Source organism: Lampetra fluviatilis, chromosome 33, assembly GCF_964198595.1.
Source record: "Lampetra fluviatilis chromosome 33, kcLamFluv1.1, whole genome shotgun sequence".
In the NCBI taxonomy this organism is placed as follows: domain Eukaryota; kingdom Metazoa; phylum Chordata; class Hyperoartia; order Petromyzontiformes; family Petromyzontidae; genus Lampetra; species Lampetra fluviatilis.
In genome coordinates this window covers 2075565-2095584 of record NC_136307.1, presented here as the reverse complement: position 1 = coordinate 2095584, position 20020 = coordinate 2075565, and the positions used below count along the sequence as shown (strand labels likewise).

At 48.7% G+C, this 20020-nt stretch overlaps 2 protein-coding genes across 3 annotated transcripts in view; one reads left to right on the top strand and one right to left on the bottom strand.

The window, feature by feature from the left end:
• The window catches only part of LOC144943931 (fibulin-5-like), a 610861-nt gene that overhangs the window by 356918 nt on the left and 233923 nt on the right, over positions 1-20020 (top strand). The gene's annotated exons all lie outside the window — the stretch shown is intronic.
• LOC144944111 (uncharacterized) overlaps positions 16259-20020 on the bottom strand; it is a 41096-nt gene continuing 37334 nt past the window's right edge. For both annotated transcript variants that reach the window (XM_078872186.1, XM_078872187.1), the window contains exon 5: positions 16259-18431. In XM_078872186.1, the coding sequence (XP_078728312.1) occupies positions 18303-18431 (129 nt within the window). In that variant the 3' untranslated portion in view covers positions 16259-18302. The remainder of the gene's footprint in view (positions 18432-20020) is intronic.

Below are 20020 nucleotides of genomic sequence, written 5' to 3'. Positions count from 1 at the left end.
CCAGCCACTCATTGGAGGCCGAGTCGACCTAGGGGAGGCCCAAGACCGGTTCAGATAACCGTCATCGGGTGTTGTCCGTGAGCGGGAATCGAATTCGGATACCGCGGGCTTCATAGCGCGGTGCGCTAACCACTGCACTGCAGCTCCCCACAAATCACAAAGACGAAGAAGACGCACACACACGCAGCGGTGCCCATTCCCTTCGCAACAAACACGCCACCTCTCTTAAAAGGTCCCGCCGAGGTTGCCCGCGTCTTTAAACAAACGTCCCGATCTAATGCGGGCGACTGCGCGAGGATTTTGTGAGTGCGCGTGTTTGTGGTTTTTGGGGGGGACATTGTCAAGGGGAAGTGCTCATTAAGCCGGGTACAGATTGTTTACAGCAAGACGGCTTGTTTTCTTGCAGCTGCGCGTGTAATTACACACACACAGGATGTGTTGCGCTCTCCAAACGGCAACGTTTAAACTCAAGGCTCCCGCTTGTGTCCAGCAGGGGCCAGGCAGACAGGGTGGCGTTTATTGGGCTCACACTCTCGGTGGGTACGTTTGCCTGTCCAGCCGTCCGCAGTTCAACGCGGAAGGGACCGCATGGGCTGTGTCAACCCCCATCAACCATCATCATCATCATCGTGAAACACAGCACTGCCGAGCCAACTAAACGCCGCTCTAAGGATGCCCACTGCAATGAGTTCAAGTCTCGGGCTAATGGCCCTTAGGAGTAAAGAGACGCAGTGCGAGGATAATCTGTTGGACATTTCATCATATTTTGGCTTCAGACGAGCAAAATGCTGAAAGTTTTTGAAATTCGTTTATTTATTTATGAACGTATATAACTTGGTTTATTTGACTTGAGTTTAATTCCAGGCCAAGGCTTACATCAACGGAGTGATATCCAAACTGGTCCTGGGCAGTGCATTGACCAGCGTCAGAATATTTTTAAATTTGGGATTATCACCATACTAGCAGTAGTAGTACCCGGCGTTGCCCGGGTGAAAAATATATTTCTTAATAACCTTACATATATACACACCCTCACCACTCACCACTCACCCTCACCATTCACCCTCACCACTCTCCCTCACCACTCTCCCTCACCACTCATCCTCACCAATCACACCCTCACCAATCACCACTCACCACTCACCCTCAACACTCACCCTCACCACTCACCCTCACCATTCACCCTCACCACTCTCCCTCACCACTCTCCCTCACCACTCATCCTCACCAATCACCACTCACCAATCACCACTCACCACTCACCCTCACCACTCACCCTCACCACTCACCCTCACCACTCAACCTCCCCTCACCACTCACTAATCACCACTCACAATCGCCACTCACAACCGCCCTCACCATTGTATTTTTGCCCCAGTCAACGCCGGATATTTCCCATTCGTAGCAGTTTATATCAACTCTATAAGCAACTTATATTAAACAGGAAGCGCGATCCTAAAGTAATTTACAACCTTCGATTAGTCATTTGTGCGATTCAAAGAATCGATACCTGGCATGTTGGGGGTTTACATTTTGAATGATAGAGTTTCATTTTCATTGTTATTTTATTTTTTAATTTTTTCAGGAGTTTTTAATTACATTTTTGCCCCGGTCAACGCCGGATATTTCCCGTTCGTAGCAGTTTATATCGACTTTAACCAACTTATAGTAAACGGGAATCGTCCGAATCTAAAGGAATCTACAACCTTCGATTCCTTTGCGCGATTCAGAGAATCGATTCTTGGCGCGTCGGGTTTCAAAGTAATTACACAGTTGTTTTTTCATTGGTATGTAATGTTTGAAAGTTTTCATAAGATTGAAAATGTATTTTCCCCCCGGGCAACGCTGGGTATATCGAGTTTAAACCACAAAGTCGTCGCTTGACACGGGTGGGGTGTCGAGGCCTAGTACCGTGCAGAGCCTCCGGCCTCGCCTAGATTGCCCACCCGGCTGAGGCTGGGTACCGGGGCCGTTACCCCCCCCCCCCCCCCCCGCGCTACAATAATACTGTGTAATCGCTATAATTTTAATATCTACCGACCCTATAATAGTAATTGCACACATTGTGGTGGGGGGGGAGTGAAGAGGACGTGAAACTTTGATGAATTTACCTCAGAGTCGCGTGGTGGGTGTCGAGGCCTAGTACCGTGCAGAGCCTCCGGCCTCGCCTAAATAGCCCATCCGGCTGAGGCTGGGTACGGGTGCCGTTCCCCCCCCCCCCCCCCGCGCTACAATAATACTGTGTAATCGCTATAATTTTATTATCTACCGACCCTATAATAGTAATTGCACACATTGGGGTGGGAGGGGAGTGAAGAGGACGTGAAACTTTGATGAATTTACCTCAGAGTCGCGTGTTAATGCGTGCGCATATTTTTAACGGGAATTAAAAATGGCGTCCACCCCGCAGCGAATGCGTCGCTACCCGTTGCCAGGGGCAACCGCCGTCCAATGAAACTGCGTATGCTCCGGCGACACACAGACACACACACAGACAGACAGACAGATTTGCGATTTTTTATATATATAGATTAAAGGCGTAAAGCGTTTTTTTAAATTTCCAATTCCATCTCTGTCGTTTGAAATTCCACAGTATTCATTTCTGATTTTCAGATCCTCCTTGTAGGATGATGGCCTCACAAACCCCGTTCACAGTAATTGTAGGAAGCTCATCCACTGCCCCTTCAACTAAAAATCCCAAACGCTTAAATCCAATGTTTTTTTTTTTACATATGAGAGTGAAGAAAAATCTGAGAAAGAATCATATGGTTCTCATCTTGGGATGCAACTGGAATTTAAATTCTTAGCTGAGTTGTCAATTCCTTTGCACGTCCCATCTGTGCAAGTGCGGCTGATAGAGTGGAGAGCCCCGGTGTTCCCATTGGAATAGTTTCCATGGGTACAATCCATTCATTTCAGGCGTATCCCTAGGCAGTCCGCATGTGTTGCCCTGCTATATGGGCGTGAGAACACGGCATTTTATTAAAAATGTAAATCAGAAACCATATCTTGCATTTTTTATATTTCCGCAATATTGTCAATCCAAACACCGAACATTATTATTATTATTATTATTTTAAAACCTTCAAAATAACGTTATATGACATCTTCTCACACCATTCAGTGTTGGTGGAATTCAACCGAGACTATAACACATTTTGTAATTAAATATTTACAATTGTCATTGTGTCTGCTTGAATTAAGCTATTTTGCAATGTGTGGTTCTGTCTAGAATAAGTTTGCCATGGTTTGTTGTTTTCATACATTCTCAATCCACTGGTAGATGAAGGCCTCTCCATGCGATATTCATCATGAGGATTGAGTTTGTTTGCCATACTTCACCACGCTGGTCCGTGCAGGCTGTAGACGGCGTGATATCAGAGAGCAGGACCGGTTCCGATATCACACGCCGCTGCTGTAAACTGTGGACGGAGAATCGAAATCGGTTCGCTGGGCTCATAGCAGAGCCCACGCTACATTATATATATATAATGTTTACCAGGTAAGACCCACTGAGCTGTATATCTCTTTTTCACAATCGACCTCGCTATCACAAATGATAGCTCAGCGAGTGGCTTATCGTGTGGAAATTTATGCGGAGGGGGGAAAACCGGAGGACGCGGACTAAAGTCCACACAACCGCGGCGGAGAGAGAGACACGCAAACCCCAAATGTACAGCAGGCGTCACGACCTCCTGTATACCAAGCGAGGCAGTTAACATCTCGCCGCTGCATACAAAGCAACTCGTGAGAGTGATATGCTCATTGCACGCAGACTCCTTTGACAACGGCAGAGAAGAAGCCAGTGGGGGGGGAGGGGGGGCTTCGCTCATTTCAATCTCCACCAAAATTCCGAATTAAAGCCAGGTGAAGGCGAGAGCCTTCTGATCGGCAAGTGTTTTAAAGAGCCTGCCGTGAAAGCCGCTTTACAATTTGCATTAAATGTAACCTTTTTTAAAATCTCCAAGAGTGAATAATGGCAGCAGAGGGCTTAGATGAGAGAGAGAGAAAAAAAAATGCCTGGCTGGTTGAGCAGGGAAATCCTCTGGAGAGGTGAGTGAAAGGAATGCATTGATCACGACTTATCAGGAGAAGCCCTGTCAATACATGATCAATGCATTTCTGTTAGCCAAGCCCCTAAGGCACCGAGCCAAGAAGAGTTTAATGTGCAGTTGTAATCTGTGGCTAAGACAAATTTGCTTTTGCCACGAAGATTGGAAGTGGTAGCAGATGCAGCTCGATGCGTATATCCGTGGTAGGAATGCTGTAATATTGTTACGATATCAGGTTGCATATCTGATTCGCTGGGGACCGAGGTATAGGCGAACCTGTGATATCAGATACGTGAATATCTATGGTAAATGTTGCCTACACTTTAAACGTGGTAAAACGCATTACCGTCTGGAACGCTGTTTCTTCTGATAATAGGGAGCCACTGGGGCTATGCTCTTTTAAATCACCGAGATTGAAAACTCATTTCTTTCGAAGTGCGTTTTGTGTTTAGTTTGTTATCCTTCCCCCGCACCTCCGATAAGCACGGTTGGCTACGTGCGGTGCGAAAGAAGTCCAACATACATACATACTCTAGAGAGAAGGATATGTAAGTGAGATTTATAAAGGCCAACGTATATTAACTTTGGTTGTGAAAGTTACGCACAATTTTGTGAAACTACATTGGCAGTGGTGTTCGAGCAAAAAGAACACAAATGTATACACATTCGTTGGTCATGCCGTCCCCTTAAGCGGAAAACATATTTAATCGGTGACGTTTCTGGTAATAGCCCTTCTTCGTAGTGAGATATCCTCTACCCTCTTTGTCGCAGCTGTGCCATGAACAACGGGCATTGCCACTAAGATCGCCTGCCGTCTAAATCCTCTTCACAAGGGCAGCGTTGTTGCCGTTCGAGTAAAGTAGCAGCAGCAGCAGCAGCCAATGCATTCCTCTCCTGTCCTTCCTTCACTGAGTGCCCTATGAGATACGACCTTTGACCTTTTGTAAAAATTGAGGCTCAAGAGGGCTGGCATTAACAAACTTAATTATTGATGTCGGGCAGATTCGCTGGGCAGGCTAACTCGCTGAAGCCAAGGTTCGCCGTTGGAAGCCTTTTTAAATCCTTTATATTAAGTTCGCTTGCTTGCTTGCTTGCGTGCTTGCGTGCTTGCTTGCTTGCTTATGACCGTGCAAATCTTTCGGTCGTTTTTTAGCCCACTTCCCGTGATCCAATCGAGCTGACATTTTCCACACAGACTCGTTGTGCGTGACAATTAATTTTCGTGAAAATTTTTTTCCAAAATGTTACACTGTTTAGGGAAAATGTTTTAAATATTTAATTACCAATTGCTTAATGCTGGCAGACAATCATCTGACCCATAGGTGGCAGCCATCTCAAGCCAGAGGACGAGAGGACTCTAGCCGCCACGCATATAAAGGATTTAGAGTTATTTTTTTTCTTTTACTTTTTTTCCAAAAGCGGCCATCAAATGACATCTGCTCACTCGCACCGCTCCGGCATCGCTCCGGCGACGCCGGGCGCGGCGACTCGGACGTCAAAGAGCACAACTCGTCGGCTGAGAGAGACGGACGTGGGGATTCTCCGCGGGGATCTCCGCATTCGTCGATCTGCATCGGCGACTCTCCCGCACGCACCGCGGACCGCCCCGAGCAAATCCCGTGCGATAAACTATGAACTTCTTTCGCGCCGTACGTAGCCAACCGTGCTCTTCGGAGGTGCTCACCTCGCTGCTAGAGCCCCCCCCCCCCCACTAAACGATGGGGCTCTAAAGGGCCACTCTTGGTCACATTTCGGCCTACTATAAACTATTAAAAAATATTTTTTATTTGACCAGGTAAAGGCCCTCTGGAGCCATATGGCAATTTTTTTTGTTGCAGAAAGCGAGCTGGCTATCACAAATGATAGATCGACGAAGTGGCTTATCGTCGCAGCAGCCAAATACTCTAAACGCGTGATGCTGATTCGACATGTGGAGGGAAAAACCGGAGGACCCGGAGAAAAATCCACGCGACCATGGAGGGAGAGAGAGAGACGACGCAAACTCCAAATATCCAGCAGGCGTCAGGGTCGGGATTGAACCCACTACCCACTACCTCCTGCGTACCAGGCGAGGTAGTTAACATTTCGGCACTCTGGCGCCCCTAGTAGCAAGACCCCGTGTCTCTCCACGTGTCCCGGCTGGCTCAGGGTCGTCCTCTTGTGACGCAGCTGTCCTCGGAAATCTGCGACTCCTGCCGAGACATTAAATGCCCCATGCAACGTTTGAAAAACGACGCAATGCTCCCCCCCCACCCCGATCCACAAACACTAAAGGGCACATCACTCGTGGATACATCACGCTACTCCTGAGGCGGTTGTCTGGGCTTGACCGCCTGAAGGTGAAATTGTCGTCGTCGTCGCTCTGCATCCACATCGGCCAGGCGAAGGAAGAAAATTAAATGTCGCGCTTTTTGTCAGCTGCGTATTAACACACCGCGCAAGACGACGCATTTACACGGAGGTTCACCCCTCTTCTGCCATTGTCAGATATTCTTATTCCCCATGATACGTCCCGATTTTGTACCTCAGAGGTGACTATTTTTTGTTAAAAAAAAATCTATTTTAAACCCTATCCACAGCACGCGATTACGTAGGACCAAGCTCAGCACTCAAATCAATTCACCTTTGACCTGGGAGCTATGCGAGCGTGTTCGTGTCTGGGCCACCCACCGTGTACGCGTGTGCCTGCACGAGCCACCTGGCAATCCACTGCTGGATGAGGGCCTGGCCTCCTACGCCGCGCCGGTCGCGTGCGGGCTGATTGACTTCACTTCACCGTGCTGGTCAGCGCCGGTCGGGGGAATCTGGGAGCATAGACGCTGGAGCATAGTGCAGTACAACAATGGCGTTTGCTGCAGCACTGCCCTCTGCTAGCAAGGCAGCCCAACAGTCCGTCCAAACATCAGCCTGAAAATTAAAAGTTGCCGGGCGAGGCAATTGTTGGGATGCAGGATATCTCTAAAATTTTCTCTCACTGTTGACACTGAGGTGTATTCGGCGAGAACAGTTGTAATACCATCATGGCCACCTGTGCCACTGCAGAATCGCGCAGGATTGATATGCCTCAGGGTGCTTTCTGGCAAATAGAGTGTTGCCACCTGTCCAGGTTTGGGCGGCAGGAATTTATTTGTGTCGAGATCGGGTGGAATTAAGTTGAACTTGATTACAGTTTACGTACTGCACAGTTTTGAGAGGCCTTGTCTGACCGTGATATGCGTCCCGGTTTGGTTGATGGTGGGGGGAAAGGTGTCCAATGTGAATTTAGAATTTGATTTGAGGACGGCCGGGCTAATGCGGCGCTTTATTTGATCCTTCCGGGATTTCTCATCAATGGAGACAAAACTGCGCGGACATTTCACATTCATTTTCCGCTGTTAGAATTAGTTGGCTTTGTGTTTTAACGGTGTTCTTGTAGCGCAGTGTTCGTCACTAATCTTCAGAGGGGGGGGGGGCACTATCGCCGATAAGACATCATCAGTGTAAGGGGGCTCTTCACAGAATTTTGAGACTTTATATAACCAAACGAATATTTTTCGATTTAAAGCTTTCGTGACTGCAGGGATTCATCTTCTTGGTTCTTTCGGTAAAGTCACGTAGAAGGGCAGTAATAAAATAATAAAAATAAAACATAATAAAATAATTCTCACGACGTCCTGAGGACGGCTGCTTGCGTTGTGGCCGAAACGTCGTGAGAATTATTTTATTATTTTTTATTTTTATTATTTTATTACTTCCCTTCTACGTGACTTTACCGAAAGAACCAAGAAGACAAACGAATATTATCAGTGGACTCACAGGCTTCCGACGCAAACACATCAGCCCATGAGGACATTTTTTTGCCAACAGCCAGAGGCAGCTCATTTAGGAGAGTCAAAATAGGAAATGCTTCCAAATGTGATCTAATAATATAAATACATATTGCTTTTTAAATTGAAAGATTTACTTTAGATCAGTGTTCTTCACTAATTTTCAGAGAGGCGGCCACTAGGGGTCGGCACGGTTTGGCTCAAACCACCAAACCGCGGTTTGAACCGAACCAAATCGGTTTGGTTTGGCTCTGTTTGAACTGGTTCGGTTTGGTTTGGGGCTACGAAAACCGACTCGGTTTGGCTTGGACAGGGTGGAACCGGCTCAAACTAGTTTGGTTCAAGCCAACTTAAGAGGTTTGGTTTAGCTTAGTTTGGTTTGGTTTTGGTTTGGTTTGGTTCAGTCGTCGCTGGTTTGGTTTGGATTGCTCAATTTGAAACCAGTTTGAGTCGGTTCAAACCGTGCCGACCCCTAGCGGCCACTTTCGCCGATAAGACATCATCGGTGTGAGGAGGACCGCCGCACATTTGAAACCGTTGGTGGTTTGACAGCAGCACGATGATGATGATGGGGGGTGGTTTCACTCTTTGTGTACTATCGGGGGCTGCACTAAAGGCCACCAGGGACCGCACAGTGCAATGAAGGACGCTGATGTCGCACATCCACTGGTGCTGTGTGGACTGGTGGGATTTCGTTGGCACATCATCAGCCACGGAGAGGGACGCCTCAAAAACACGTGGGTGCGCGCACGCGCGCGTGCAGTCTTCTCCGCAGTGACGTCGTTCATTCAGTGCGGCTGCGATCCCTGTGGCGTTAAATAGGACGGCACCAGCTGAAGAAGAATTGGGCACAGCAGAGAGGGCTTGGCAGCCCAGACGACAGCAGCAGTTGGTAGAAATCTCTGTTTCCACTGCAATGGGCGCGAGCGGAATGTTGTAAATATAAATTCATGTGAAAGCTGCGTGGAGCTGTGTCAACGTGTCTGGTGGGAGGTTGCTTCGACTCAAGCCGCACGACTGTAAACCAATTAAAACATTGTTTGTTTCTGCTTTTAATGGCTCATACACGAGAGAGGGGGCACCGTTTGGGTAAATGATGATGGGTTGTTTACCCCTGGTCTCCCGCGACGCGTTCGCCCACTAATGAGAACATCGTAAATTGGCAGCTCAGGCATCAGGCGCCCTCCAAGCTGAGGGCATCGTTTGGACCGTGGGGAGGAGAGCCTCTGCCAGGTTGGAGCCTCCTTGGAGCTGTAGAAGCCACACACAAAAAAAACGCCCCCAAAACACTTTGCAAAGTACCGCAAATGCACTCCTTAAGGAATTTTGAAACATGGCATTTATACACAGATATTTACACTTACATCAGAGTAAGGTATACTGCCAATCGCATGCAAACATTGGCAATCACACATTATGTCATTAAACCAATCTAGTGCGTCAGAAAATTGGTTTACAGTAAATCGTCGTTTCATTGATATTTGGACGGTTTACAATATACACGTGTCCACGGACCTTTGTTAAAGATTGCCTCTATGGCTCTTACGTACATATATAAAAGTGTTATAGGGCAAGGCTCCTTTACAACGGTGTTGTGTGTGTGTGTGTGCGTCTCGATGAGCAACGCCACTCTTTGTTAACGGTGAGCGCGGCTAAACAAGTGTGGTGCCGTATTTCCGAACGCTCCATCTAAGAGACGATACATTCCGGCTTTGTGCGAATATCCTGAACCCGCAATGGCTATGACACTGGATCACGCCGGACGACACAATTGTCCCGAGTACCCCCCCCCCCCCCTTCCTCAAAATGTTGTGGCTATGATTATTATTACCACCATCGTCTTCGCGACATGTTTCATCCATGAAAAATATATTTCGATCGAGGCAATGTCCGAAAGAAACATTTTCAAAATCATGCACTTTTGTAAGATATTAAAACGTTGGGTACGACCCGAGGCTTGGACAAAGTTTCTGACTTGGCAACGGTGATGGGATGGGGAGGGGGGGGGATGGAAAGGAATCAGGGGGGCCCAGCCAACATTATTTTATTATGATGTAGCGTTGCCCCCACATGTCTCTCTCTCTCAACAGAGAACTGAACAGGAACCAGAGGCGGATCGAGAATCTTCCCAAGGCAAAGGGGGAGGGAGTGGAGCAGAAAAATTCGAAGCTTCGTAGAGGCCCCAATAAGTAAATGAATGAAACATTATACGTATTTTATCAGTGATCCCATCCGCTCCATCGCCGTCTTCTTCTTTCCCCCCCCCCTCCCACCGTGGACCCGCTCGTGACAGCGGCGTTTGAGCTGTTCGCATGCGGCTCAGCGTCAATGCTGGGACGCGCACGGCATCTGCGGTGCCAAAGAAACGCGCACCTTGCACGCCGCACCTACAAGCAAACAAATGAGCCACAACACAGAGTGGAGAACGTTTCAATGTTAACGCCAATGTGCGTATGTCGAACTTCTTTCGCGCCGTACCTAGCCAACCGTGCTAATCGGAGGTGCGGGATAATGACCTGTATGTATGTATGTACGTCCAACTTAAATTTCGATTTAAAGCTTTCGTGACTGCAGGGAGTCATCTCATTCAGACTCTGTCAACTCGACAGACCTGCTCTCCACCTGAGGACGGCTGCTTGCGTTGTGGCCGAAACGTCGTGAGAATTATTTTATTATGTTTTATTTTTTATTATTTTAATATTTCCATTCTACGTGAATTTACCGAAAGAACCAAGAAGATACGTCCAACTTCTTTCGCACCGTACGTAGCCAAACGTGCTAATCGGGGGTGCGGGAGAGGAGGGGTCAGGACAACGACGCTGAAACACGCACACAAAAACTGCACCGAAACACACGCGAATGTATGTGTGTGCGTGATTGGTGAATGTGAAAATTCGGACCGTGGAAGTAGCCGGAGTGACGTCTGCAGAAGATCAGAGAGGCCTGAGAGTTTTCCGCGCTCGTACAAACCGCGCTATGAACTTCGCCGGATCGCGGCCAAAAAAAACCGGAGCGAAAGTCGCCGCATTTTCGCGCCGGTCGCCCAACAACAAATAAAAAACACAAAAAAGATCGAACGCCAAGCAAACGATGCACAGATGTTGGCCACGAACGCCGGGCACGACGCATCAATGAGGACTGACAACCAAGCAAGAGCTTAGGGCCCTCCCCAAGTATCTCAAGGGGGGGCCCCCGGGTTCAGGACGTTTGTACGTATGCACGCACGTGTGTGCTGAACTTCTTTCGCACCGTACGTAGCCAATCGTGCTAATCGGAGGCGCGCGGGAAGGACATCAAACTAAACACAAAAAACAGGTTCTGAAAATAAATACATAAAAACTCGTGACAAAACCTATTGATGCATCAAATGCTAGCTCGAATTTAAAACCGCATGAACATGACAAGCAAACTCACGTGACCCCCCTCCTCCCAATTCATCTCCACTTTCTATCTTGTCTGCATTGAACAATAAGAATGTTTAGCTTCATATAGCGTCGTCGTCGAACATGCAATTTGCATCTCTCTCACAATTGCTGAGAAACCGCACAGACCAAGCCAGGGCACGCAGCCAGGCCAGCAGTTGTTGCTCCAAACGATCAGCATCGATGAGGATCAGAACATCTCTCCTGTCGTGTCTCACCACATCTCTACTTTTGTCGACATAAGGGTGATCATCTTCTTGGTTCTTTCGGTAAAGTCACGTAGAAGGGAAGTAATAAAATAATCAAACAAATATACGCTCCAAGCTTGGTGGTGTTTCATTCTTCACCTGAGGACGGCTGCTTGCGTTGTGGCCGAAACGTCGTGAGAATTATTTTATTATGTTTTATTTTTATTATTTTATTATTTCCATTCTACGTGACTTTACCGAAAGAACCAAGAAGATGAATCCCACATCTCTTCTCTCGTCTCACTAGCGCTTCGTAGATTGAAAGGGGGCCTTCTAAGAGAACGTCTGCTCAGGGGGCGAGCTTCAACGCTCATTGGATTCCTGCACGAGGAGGAATCCGAAGCGCTGTGAAGCTCTTTGTCACAGATGTCTAGTAATGGGCGGGTCGGCATGCTCTCGACTGCAACCGCAGACAATCTGGATCCCATGGAAGAGAAGTGGACTTTGAAATCCAGGCTTATTGTGACAAGCATCACGCACTGACCGTGCGAGCTGCTTTTACACTTGCGCTATACGAACGCACAAACCTTTATGAATAAATGGTCAAGCCCCATTTAGGCTCTTACGCGAGCCAAGAAACGCATATTCCGTTTTACAAATTGCACATTAATGCCAGACAGTGTCTGTAAAAGAACGGCTCATAGTAACTCTGTCAAATATTATGATCATTATTACAAGTTTCTTCATCCAAGAATGTGCTTGGACTAATCAGAGCAGTTTACGAGAGCGTGGGGGATCAATACACTGTGGTTACACTCAACATGCAGGTTGCCGCGGCCGATCTCACAAATCATAATTACTGTGATGGTTTTATTAACATTTTTCTTTTTTGCCTAAAGCCACGTGACCATCCGGCCGTTGGTTGTGTGAGAATTTGTCTTTGACCTAACGCTTAGCCGGAACGAAAAGAATTGGCGAGGTGAACACTTTGTACGCGTGCAGGGTGGCGGAGGGTCTTGACGACACAGAAATTTGGCTAAATTATACTGGTAGGAACCTCCTGGTTCCACCAGCCCACAGGGGATTATTGTGTCCGTCCGTCCGTCGTGCATCCAAAAATGGGAGGGGTGGGGCTGGGTGGAGAGGGGAGGGTGGGGAAGGGCTGGGTGGGGAGGGAGGGGCTGGTGGGGAGGGGAGGGGCTGGGTGGGGCGGGTGGGGCTGGGTGGGGGTTGGTCGGGGTGGGGCTGGGTGGGGAGGGTCTGGTCACCCCGTGGTGCCCTTATAAAACTCAACGTTTAACCTACTCACGCCGGCTTGTGCCCGCCCTCACAGTCGGGCATATTTGCGGAATACACCACGCCGCCGTTGACCCCGGCCATTGACCGAGCAACCCAACGTTCCTACCAGCTCCCTCCGCAGGAATGTGTTTGACGCGGCCCAACCCGCAGAGTCACCGATGAGTCGCTGTGAGTTTCAGAGTTGTGGCTGTCACTGGGAGCTGTCCACGTGTCACTGTGGTCGGACAAATCCTCCACACCGTCTCGACGGGCTCGTAGAATTTTTGCCATTCAGCATCTCGCGATTTGATCGTAGAAAATATTGTGTTGTTAACATTGCTGTGAATGGTAGCGCCTCTGGTAGCCGCAGGGGTGGTGTGAACCCATTACATGCAAAATGGGACCTTTTTGCCAGTATCAAAGTATTGCCAGAAAGAATAAAACCTATTCTTATTTTTTGCATTATACGTACAACGGATGTAAGCATCGATTGCGATCTGGTACATATGCAAAACCCTGCCTTGTTAAAATGTTTCATAATAGAGGTTTCGATTTAATAAAAAACCAAACAAGAAAGAGCAGCTCTGACAACCAAAACAGGAGCTGCGATCTCCATGAAACTAAAAACGGCTTCCCACTGCCAGAGTTTCAAATCAAGCGTATGAATGGAAACAAGGCCTTGTTCATTATTATTATTAAAATCGGTTTCGTTTGGGTCAGAAAAGTGCTGGCATAGTGCACGCTCCCACCACCCGCCACAGACACGCAGACAAAGTTTGCCGCGTGAGCAAAGTACCAACTTTCACGACAACCAAACGCAACGCTGTGGCCCACCCGCTCCGACAGTTAACGCGCTGGACTCGACAGTCGTAGCAAACGTGGGCGCAAGTTCCTGTAACCCTCTGCCTCTGTCCATCGAACGGGCGTAAAAGAAGGGGGGGGGGGGGCAGAGCGCAATGAGCCGGTCGGCCAAAGTCGGCGTGCGGTGGGGGCTAAATTGTGGTGTGAACCCCGTGGCACCTCTTCCATGACGTCCGGCCAGTGTGGGAGAGGCAGAGGTCGCGAACGGGTTTTGATTCCTTACCCGTACCCGGCCGCACCAGGGTCGCAAATGGGTACCCGTACCCGGCCGGGTACAGGTACCCGTTCCCTACCCGTACCCTACCCGAAATGAGTGACAAACGGTTACTCACCAGTGACTCACGGCCTACCCGTACCCGGCCGCACCAGGGTCGCAAACGGCTACCCGTACCCGGCCGTACCCGGCAGTGGAGTGAGCAAGCCCTTGCCTGGCTGCATTCATCGACAGAGATGGATGGCAGAGTTCACCAGACAGCTGTAGCAAGGCTTTAAAATAAAATATTTATATAAAATAACGCACAGAATAAGAAGAGTAGCGATAACCACAGGGTGACTGAGAAATCCCGATAACCTTACACCTCAACGATTACGTTAATAACGATTTAATAGTTTTGGGTAAAGGAATTATATTATTATACCCTGCCAACCCTGTGCGGACACTGCATAGTACAGTCTTGTCGATGTATAATATATAGGCAAATATATGTAACGCGTATACATGTCTCTTTCTCAATGTTTAAACATAATTATGTCGTAAGGCCAATTGTTAATATGATTTCCTGTGACGGTTCAACATCGTCCATGGACCTTGGACAATGTTGCACGTGGCATGGACCGACTTGACAGTAACACTGTACGTTTCTGGTTTTACTTTTTTTTATTCTGGAAAGAAACGCTTCGAGTGGTAAATTAAAAACAGTCTTCGCTTGCTCGCGCGCGTGTGTGTGGATTTAATTATTTTTAAACGTGGTGCCATATTTTAACAACAAAAAAAACGATGTGCCAAAGAAACTTCTCGAATTTTGCGTCGAGTGTTCGGGAGTTTTACAACTGGCTGTCGGCTGATGACGCTACTTGCAATTACTGGCGAAACGTCGTACTCAGATTGTAAATGTTGTGGCTTGGCTCTCCAACACACCGGTTAGTGCTGTACTAGTGACGAATTGGCACGTTCTGTTTACGTGACACACATTACTAATTGGCTGTGTTATGGAAGTAAAATAAAAATAAAATATGACATCTTCTTGGTTCTTTCGGTAAAGTCACGTAGAAGGGAAATAATAAAATAATAAAAATAAAACATAAAATACAAAAAATGTTAAATTTGTATTATTTTATTATTTCCCTTCTACGTGACTTTACCGAAAAAACCTAAGAATATGAATCCTTGCAGTCACGAAAGCTTCAAATCTAAAACTCTATTATGGAGTTTTACATTAACGAGCAATTTTTCACTTTCGTGACAATTATTATTATTGTATGTCAGCTCCTGGTAGCTGGCGGTGAACCCAAGTGCAAAAAAGGAATAAACACGCGCGGCCGATACAACCGCCCAACAAGACGCCTGTGCATTTGTTTCGACTAAATGACGCAGTGGGGGCCGCGGGCCGAGTGGACCCTTTGCAGTGACCCCACGACTCTTCGTCAACGGTGGATCATCTCAGCAGATCCACCCCGAGATGCCGCCACCGTTTAGACACAAGGGGAAGTTGCACTCCGATCCACGTGGCCGGACCGATGCTTGCGATCGGTGGCAAACGATACTGCCTAATTGCGCACACACCTGGGCTCTATCTAGGCCTAGGCAAGGTAAGGTAATTTACCCTTTTACCGGGTAAAAGGGTAAAGGTAAAGGGTAAAGGTGTCGACATGCCAAGGGGTAAGGTGAAGGGTAGGGTAAAGGTAGGCTCGTTACTTTTTACCTTTTACCTTACCTGCTAAAGGGTAAAAGGTAGGGTAGAGTGATTGTATTGTGGTAAGGTAAAAGGTAGGGTAAAGGTAGGTTCGGTTTTTTTACACTTTTACCTTACCTTGCCGAGGCCTAGCTCTATCGTAAGGCAAGTTGAACAATCGGCATTGCAGTGCAGGCTGGACTGGTGTACACGAGTCGCCGGCCACGAAAACATGGTGTAAAATAGGGACGCAGCCACACTTTGGATGGAGGAGTCCCACCAGGGAATGAGTCCCGTTGGTTATTGGTTAGATTACCGATGTACACTCACCCGATATTCGCTAATACTACCGCCAATTACTGCCCGCTGCTTGGGCGGTCGTCGACGCGATCTGAGTTCACGTCGCCTGGCTCAAGGAGGAGGAGGCGACGCACGCGTGGTCCAAAAAAAAAAACGGTGGTCGAGATTCGTCCGAAATGTTACGTCTCTTGGCTGTGTCCTACAGAACGTGCTGCCCGTGTCCGTACCCCCACAACAACAACAACCGCCATTCGCCACTAAGTGGTGGTGACGTCACCACGACGCTTGTGCCAGGCCATGTGCACCTTGAGGTCACGTGAAGTGTCGAACGCCCGCTGGCAGGAGGTCACGGGGCAGACCCAGGTGCCACGGGTCGACTGACTGAGATGACCGAGATGACTGGCTGATGCACCACCTGTGCCCCCTACTGTGCCAACCCCCACCCACCCACCACGACACGCACAATGGCTCTAGCCCTGATGCGAAGGCGTCCGTCCATGGACACTCACATTACACAGGGGGACTGATGAATTCAAAAAGAAAGACTGCATTCCATTGCCAGGCCATAAATATTACGAAGCCAAAATGGAGAATGATAAAAAAAAGCAATTCTGTTTTATCCACTTTAATATACTGCACTTAAGCGTAACCGACGAGAAAAATAAACACGAAGAAAACTTCACCACGGTTCGAGGATAAACATAAATTATTTCATTGAAAAAAAAACGAATTGGTATCGTCACACTTAACCGTCCATGCGTACCTAGGAAACACGTGTAAAATACTTGCAAGATAAGGCAGCATTCACTGAACAGTACGACAACTTTGCATTTTCTGCAGAACACTTTCTTCTTCTTCGTTTGGAGAAACAAAACAAAATAAAAACTCCCCCTGGAACTGGCCACGGGGCGTCTCTCAGACAAGCGACCGCTTCTGAGGATTCTCATTGCATGTGTTCATGGGGTTGGGGGGAGAAATAAAGAAATCCAAGCGGTGTTACCCCCCCCCCCCCCATTACTCTTTCTTTGATTTTGAACATTCCACGGTTTACACGAGAGCAGTGCATGCTGGGAGAAATCATCTCGTGGTTATTTTACCCAGTGAGCAGTCCGACAGTGTTTCATGAACGCCTCGCGAACGACTTGCCATGCGGTGGGTTGACAACGACGCCCTTGGATAGTGCGGTAAACACTTCGGGGCGACAGCAAGTGTCTCGGGAAGACAACGGTTCCTTTTGCGAGCGGGCGGATGGCGTTATCGTCGTGCTTGTCGAGAGAAGCCACCGAGAGAGACGCCGTGGGGTGGAGCAGATCTCTGTGGGCTGATGGGTTTTTCCGCATCCTCCGATGTGAGCACGGTTGGCTACGTAACGTGCGAAAGAAGTTCAATACACACAAATTTGTACTGGCAGGCGCGTAATAGGCTATTGTAGAGGCCTGGCGATAAGCAAATGGCACCCAAAGACACACTGTTTGCAGTGAGCTATGGCCGAAAAAGCAAATTGCAAAACACAGCATGAGGAAGAATGTAGTCTAGCTTCGGCGTTTCGTGTCTGCTATGTTTAGACTTGGCACCTCGGAGCTAAAATATCCAAGACGTATCATGGGAAGAAAGGGATAGCTATTCGTGAATATATATCGTCTTTGTTTTGCCATGGTGTATTGTAGAGTGACGTCCCGGGAAGACTTACAGATGTTCCCAGGGCAACAGCTGCCTCAACAAGAGGAACAATCCTTGGAAAACCGGGACGGGTGGCAACGTAAGCATCACCTTCGCTACCTTTCCCCTCTGCACATTGAATGAACGAGCGAGAGCTGTCGATATGCACGGCCGTTCACAGTCCGCGTCGTCGTAAACCCATTCAGCAACCGCCGCATGACCTGGAATGCCGTCCCTCGGACCCTCGCTGTCACACGTGACAGAGATCATCGCATTGGCACGATTATAGCCAGCTTCCTTTACCCGGTTCTACATCGCACCGCATTTCCCCCTGGAATCGCTCGCTAACTCTGCTGCACCGTTCTTGCATAAGGCGACGGCTGCCTCCTGCGAAACAACCACGGCTGGAATGCATTTTTTCTTTGCCGCCCGCATTTCCGACCGCTTCATCAGATAGCCTAGATGTCGTCGGATTAAATCGGTTCATTACATTCTTCATTACCCACGTGCACGAATGCAAACCGCTCGCTCCGAAACTGCCCCGTTGCAACTCCCTCCCCCCCCACCGCATCGCAATAACTGTGCCCTAAGTTCAAACCCGTTGTGACATTAACACGAACCCATGAACTTTCGCGTCACTTTTCCCATCGAGCCGGCCTGCATTTTCCCCGACATCGCCGTCGCGATTTGCCCGAGTCAGTTCGACGGCGCTGCGACGGCGTTTTTTTGTTTTTCCTGCCACGCCTGCGACTCCGTAAATAAACCGTGGAATGGTCAAGCCTCGACAAAGACGCGACAGCCTCGCGGGTGTCAAAGGGGGCCAGGGACACGGGGGTCACGGGGGTCACGGGTCGGGTGCCGCGGTGGAGCCGGGGACGGCCGGGCTGCATCCCAGCACGTCGGCCGGCGAGGCGAGCGGGCGGAACGCGAACATGGCCGGGTCTCGCGGGCAGCTGAGTCCTCCACCAACGCTCTGCAATGACACGGCGACACGCAACGCTGACACGGCAACACAGCTTGCTGATTTTTGTTGTGCCCGAGTACCGAGATGTTGGTCAATGTTAAACACTCAAGATCACCGGATGTTCGTGAAAAAGAGCTTCACTGCTCACCGGATTCTTCCAGTGGAAATAAAAAAATACTTTTCAAGTGGGAGACGGCGAGAGAAGAAGTGTGGCATGGGAATGCAACTTTGCGGCACGCAATCATCTTTTATTTTGTTTGTATCAAACTAAACTCAAACTATGTACGTCTGCGAAACAAGGCCTCCTTCACAGGAACAACCTCTCTGCCAGCCTCCAATATTCACGATGGACCGCCTACAATCCATTCTGGGCTTGCCGAGGTTGGATTGTGTAAGGAGCTCAGAGATACTCGGATACGCCTGGGAAATGTTCTATCATGCAAGCCACCGGCATGCCCTAGCAACTCGTGTTTGGCTGGGTAGAAGGAGAGTGAATGGGTGCGGTATACCCAAAAGGAGCGATGGGCTAACGTGCACCAAGACGACTGAGTGAACTTGTTGACATTTGATATCAATGGTATCAGCGATCCACCTCTGTGGAGGACGCTTACGAAGGATGCCACTGGATAAGCGAGAGAGTGGCAGATGTCCTCCAGCCACAACAGTTCTACGCGAACCTCAGATCTGGGGAAGGTCACTCTGAGGAGTAACAAAAAAACAACAATTTATTTAATTGAGCCGACAAAATCTCGTGAAACTCTTTGGCGAAACTATTGGATTCTGAGCGAGGATCTCGGCATTGCCAGCGTACTGATCGGATGGAAACGGTGATCCCTTGAGCCACGTAGCCGCCACGCAATATCAGTGCCAAGCAACGACGAACAACAGCGGGCAACGCCAAGAGCCGGCGTCAAGGTTCGTTTCCCAAACGGAAGGAAGGACGTGGAACGGCGCATCTGCTGCCCGAATACGCCATTCCCTTCACCCATTGTGAGTCCTGTTGTACGATCAGATGGCGGACCATTGATATACGATATCCTTTTGCGCTGTGTGGCTGGGCTTGAGAAACACTCAAGGAATAATCCATAGCTACGTAGTTACTCCTTGGGTCGATGGGCAAGTCAATGATTAATGGCTGATGCCACAATTCCTCAAAACCTGATATTTTCGGCAAAGCCATATGTGACTGCAGTGTGCCTCCATCTGCATAACGACTCCCGTTTACCGTCCGCACAGAGCTGATAGCTCTTGACGCAGCGGCACTCCACTTATCCAGGGGCGCTGAAACGCACACCTCCAATTAACTGCATCGACAATTGATCAGTGGAAAATGACGTTATCCACCGGGCGCAATTTATTCGCGTCGCTGTACAACGTTGCGTATCCCAATCGCCGGAAGGTCGAGGAAAAGACGGAGACGTGAAAGGGTCGAATAACGGGCACATATTCTGGTGTAGAAATTACTACATCAGGTGGGTTGGGTAAGTCGCTAGTAACATCTTTGCGTTTTCATGGACGAAGAGTAAGACTCGTGTCAAACAGCCCGGGTCGAACGTCCTCGGTGCATCGCTGCAAGAGCTGCTCACTGTTTTTGGATT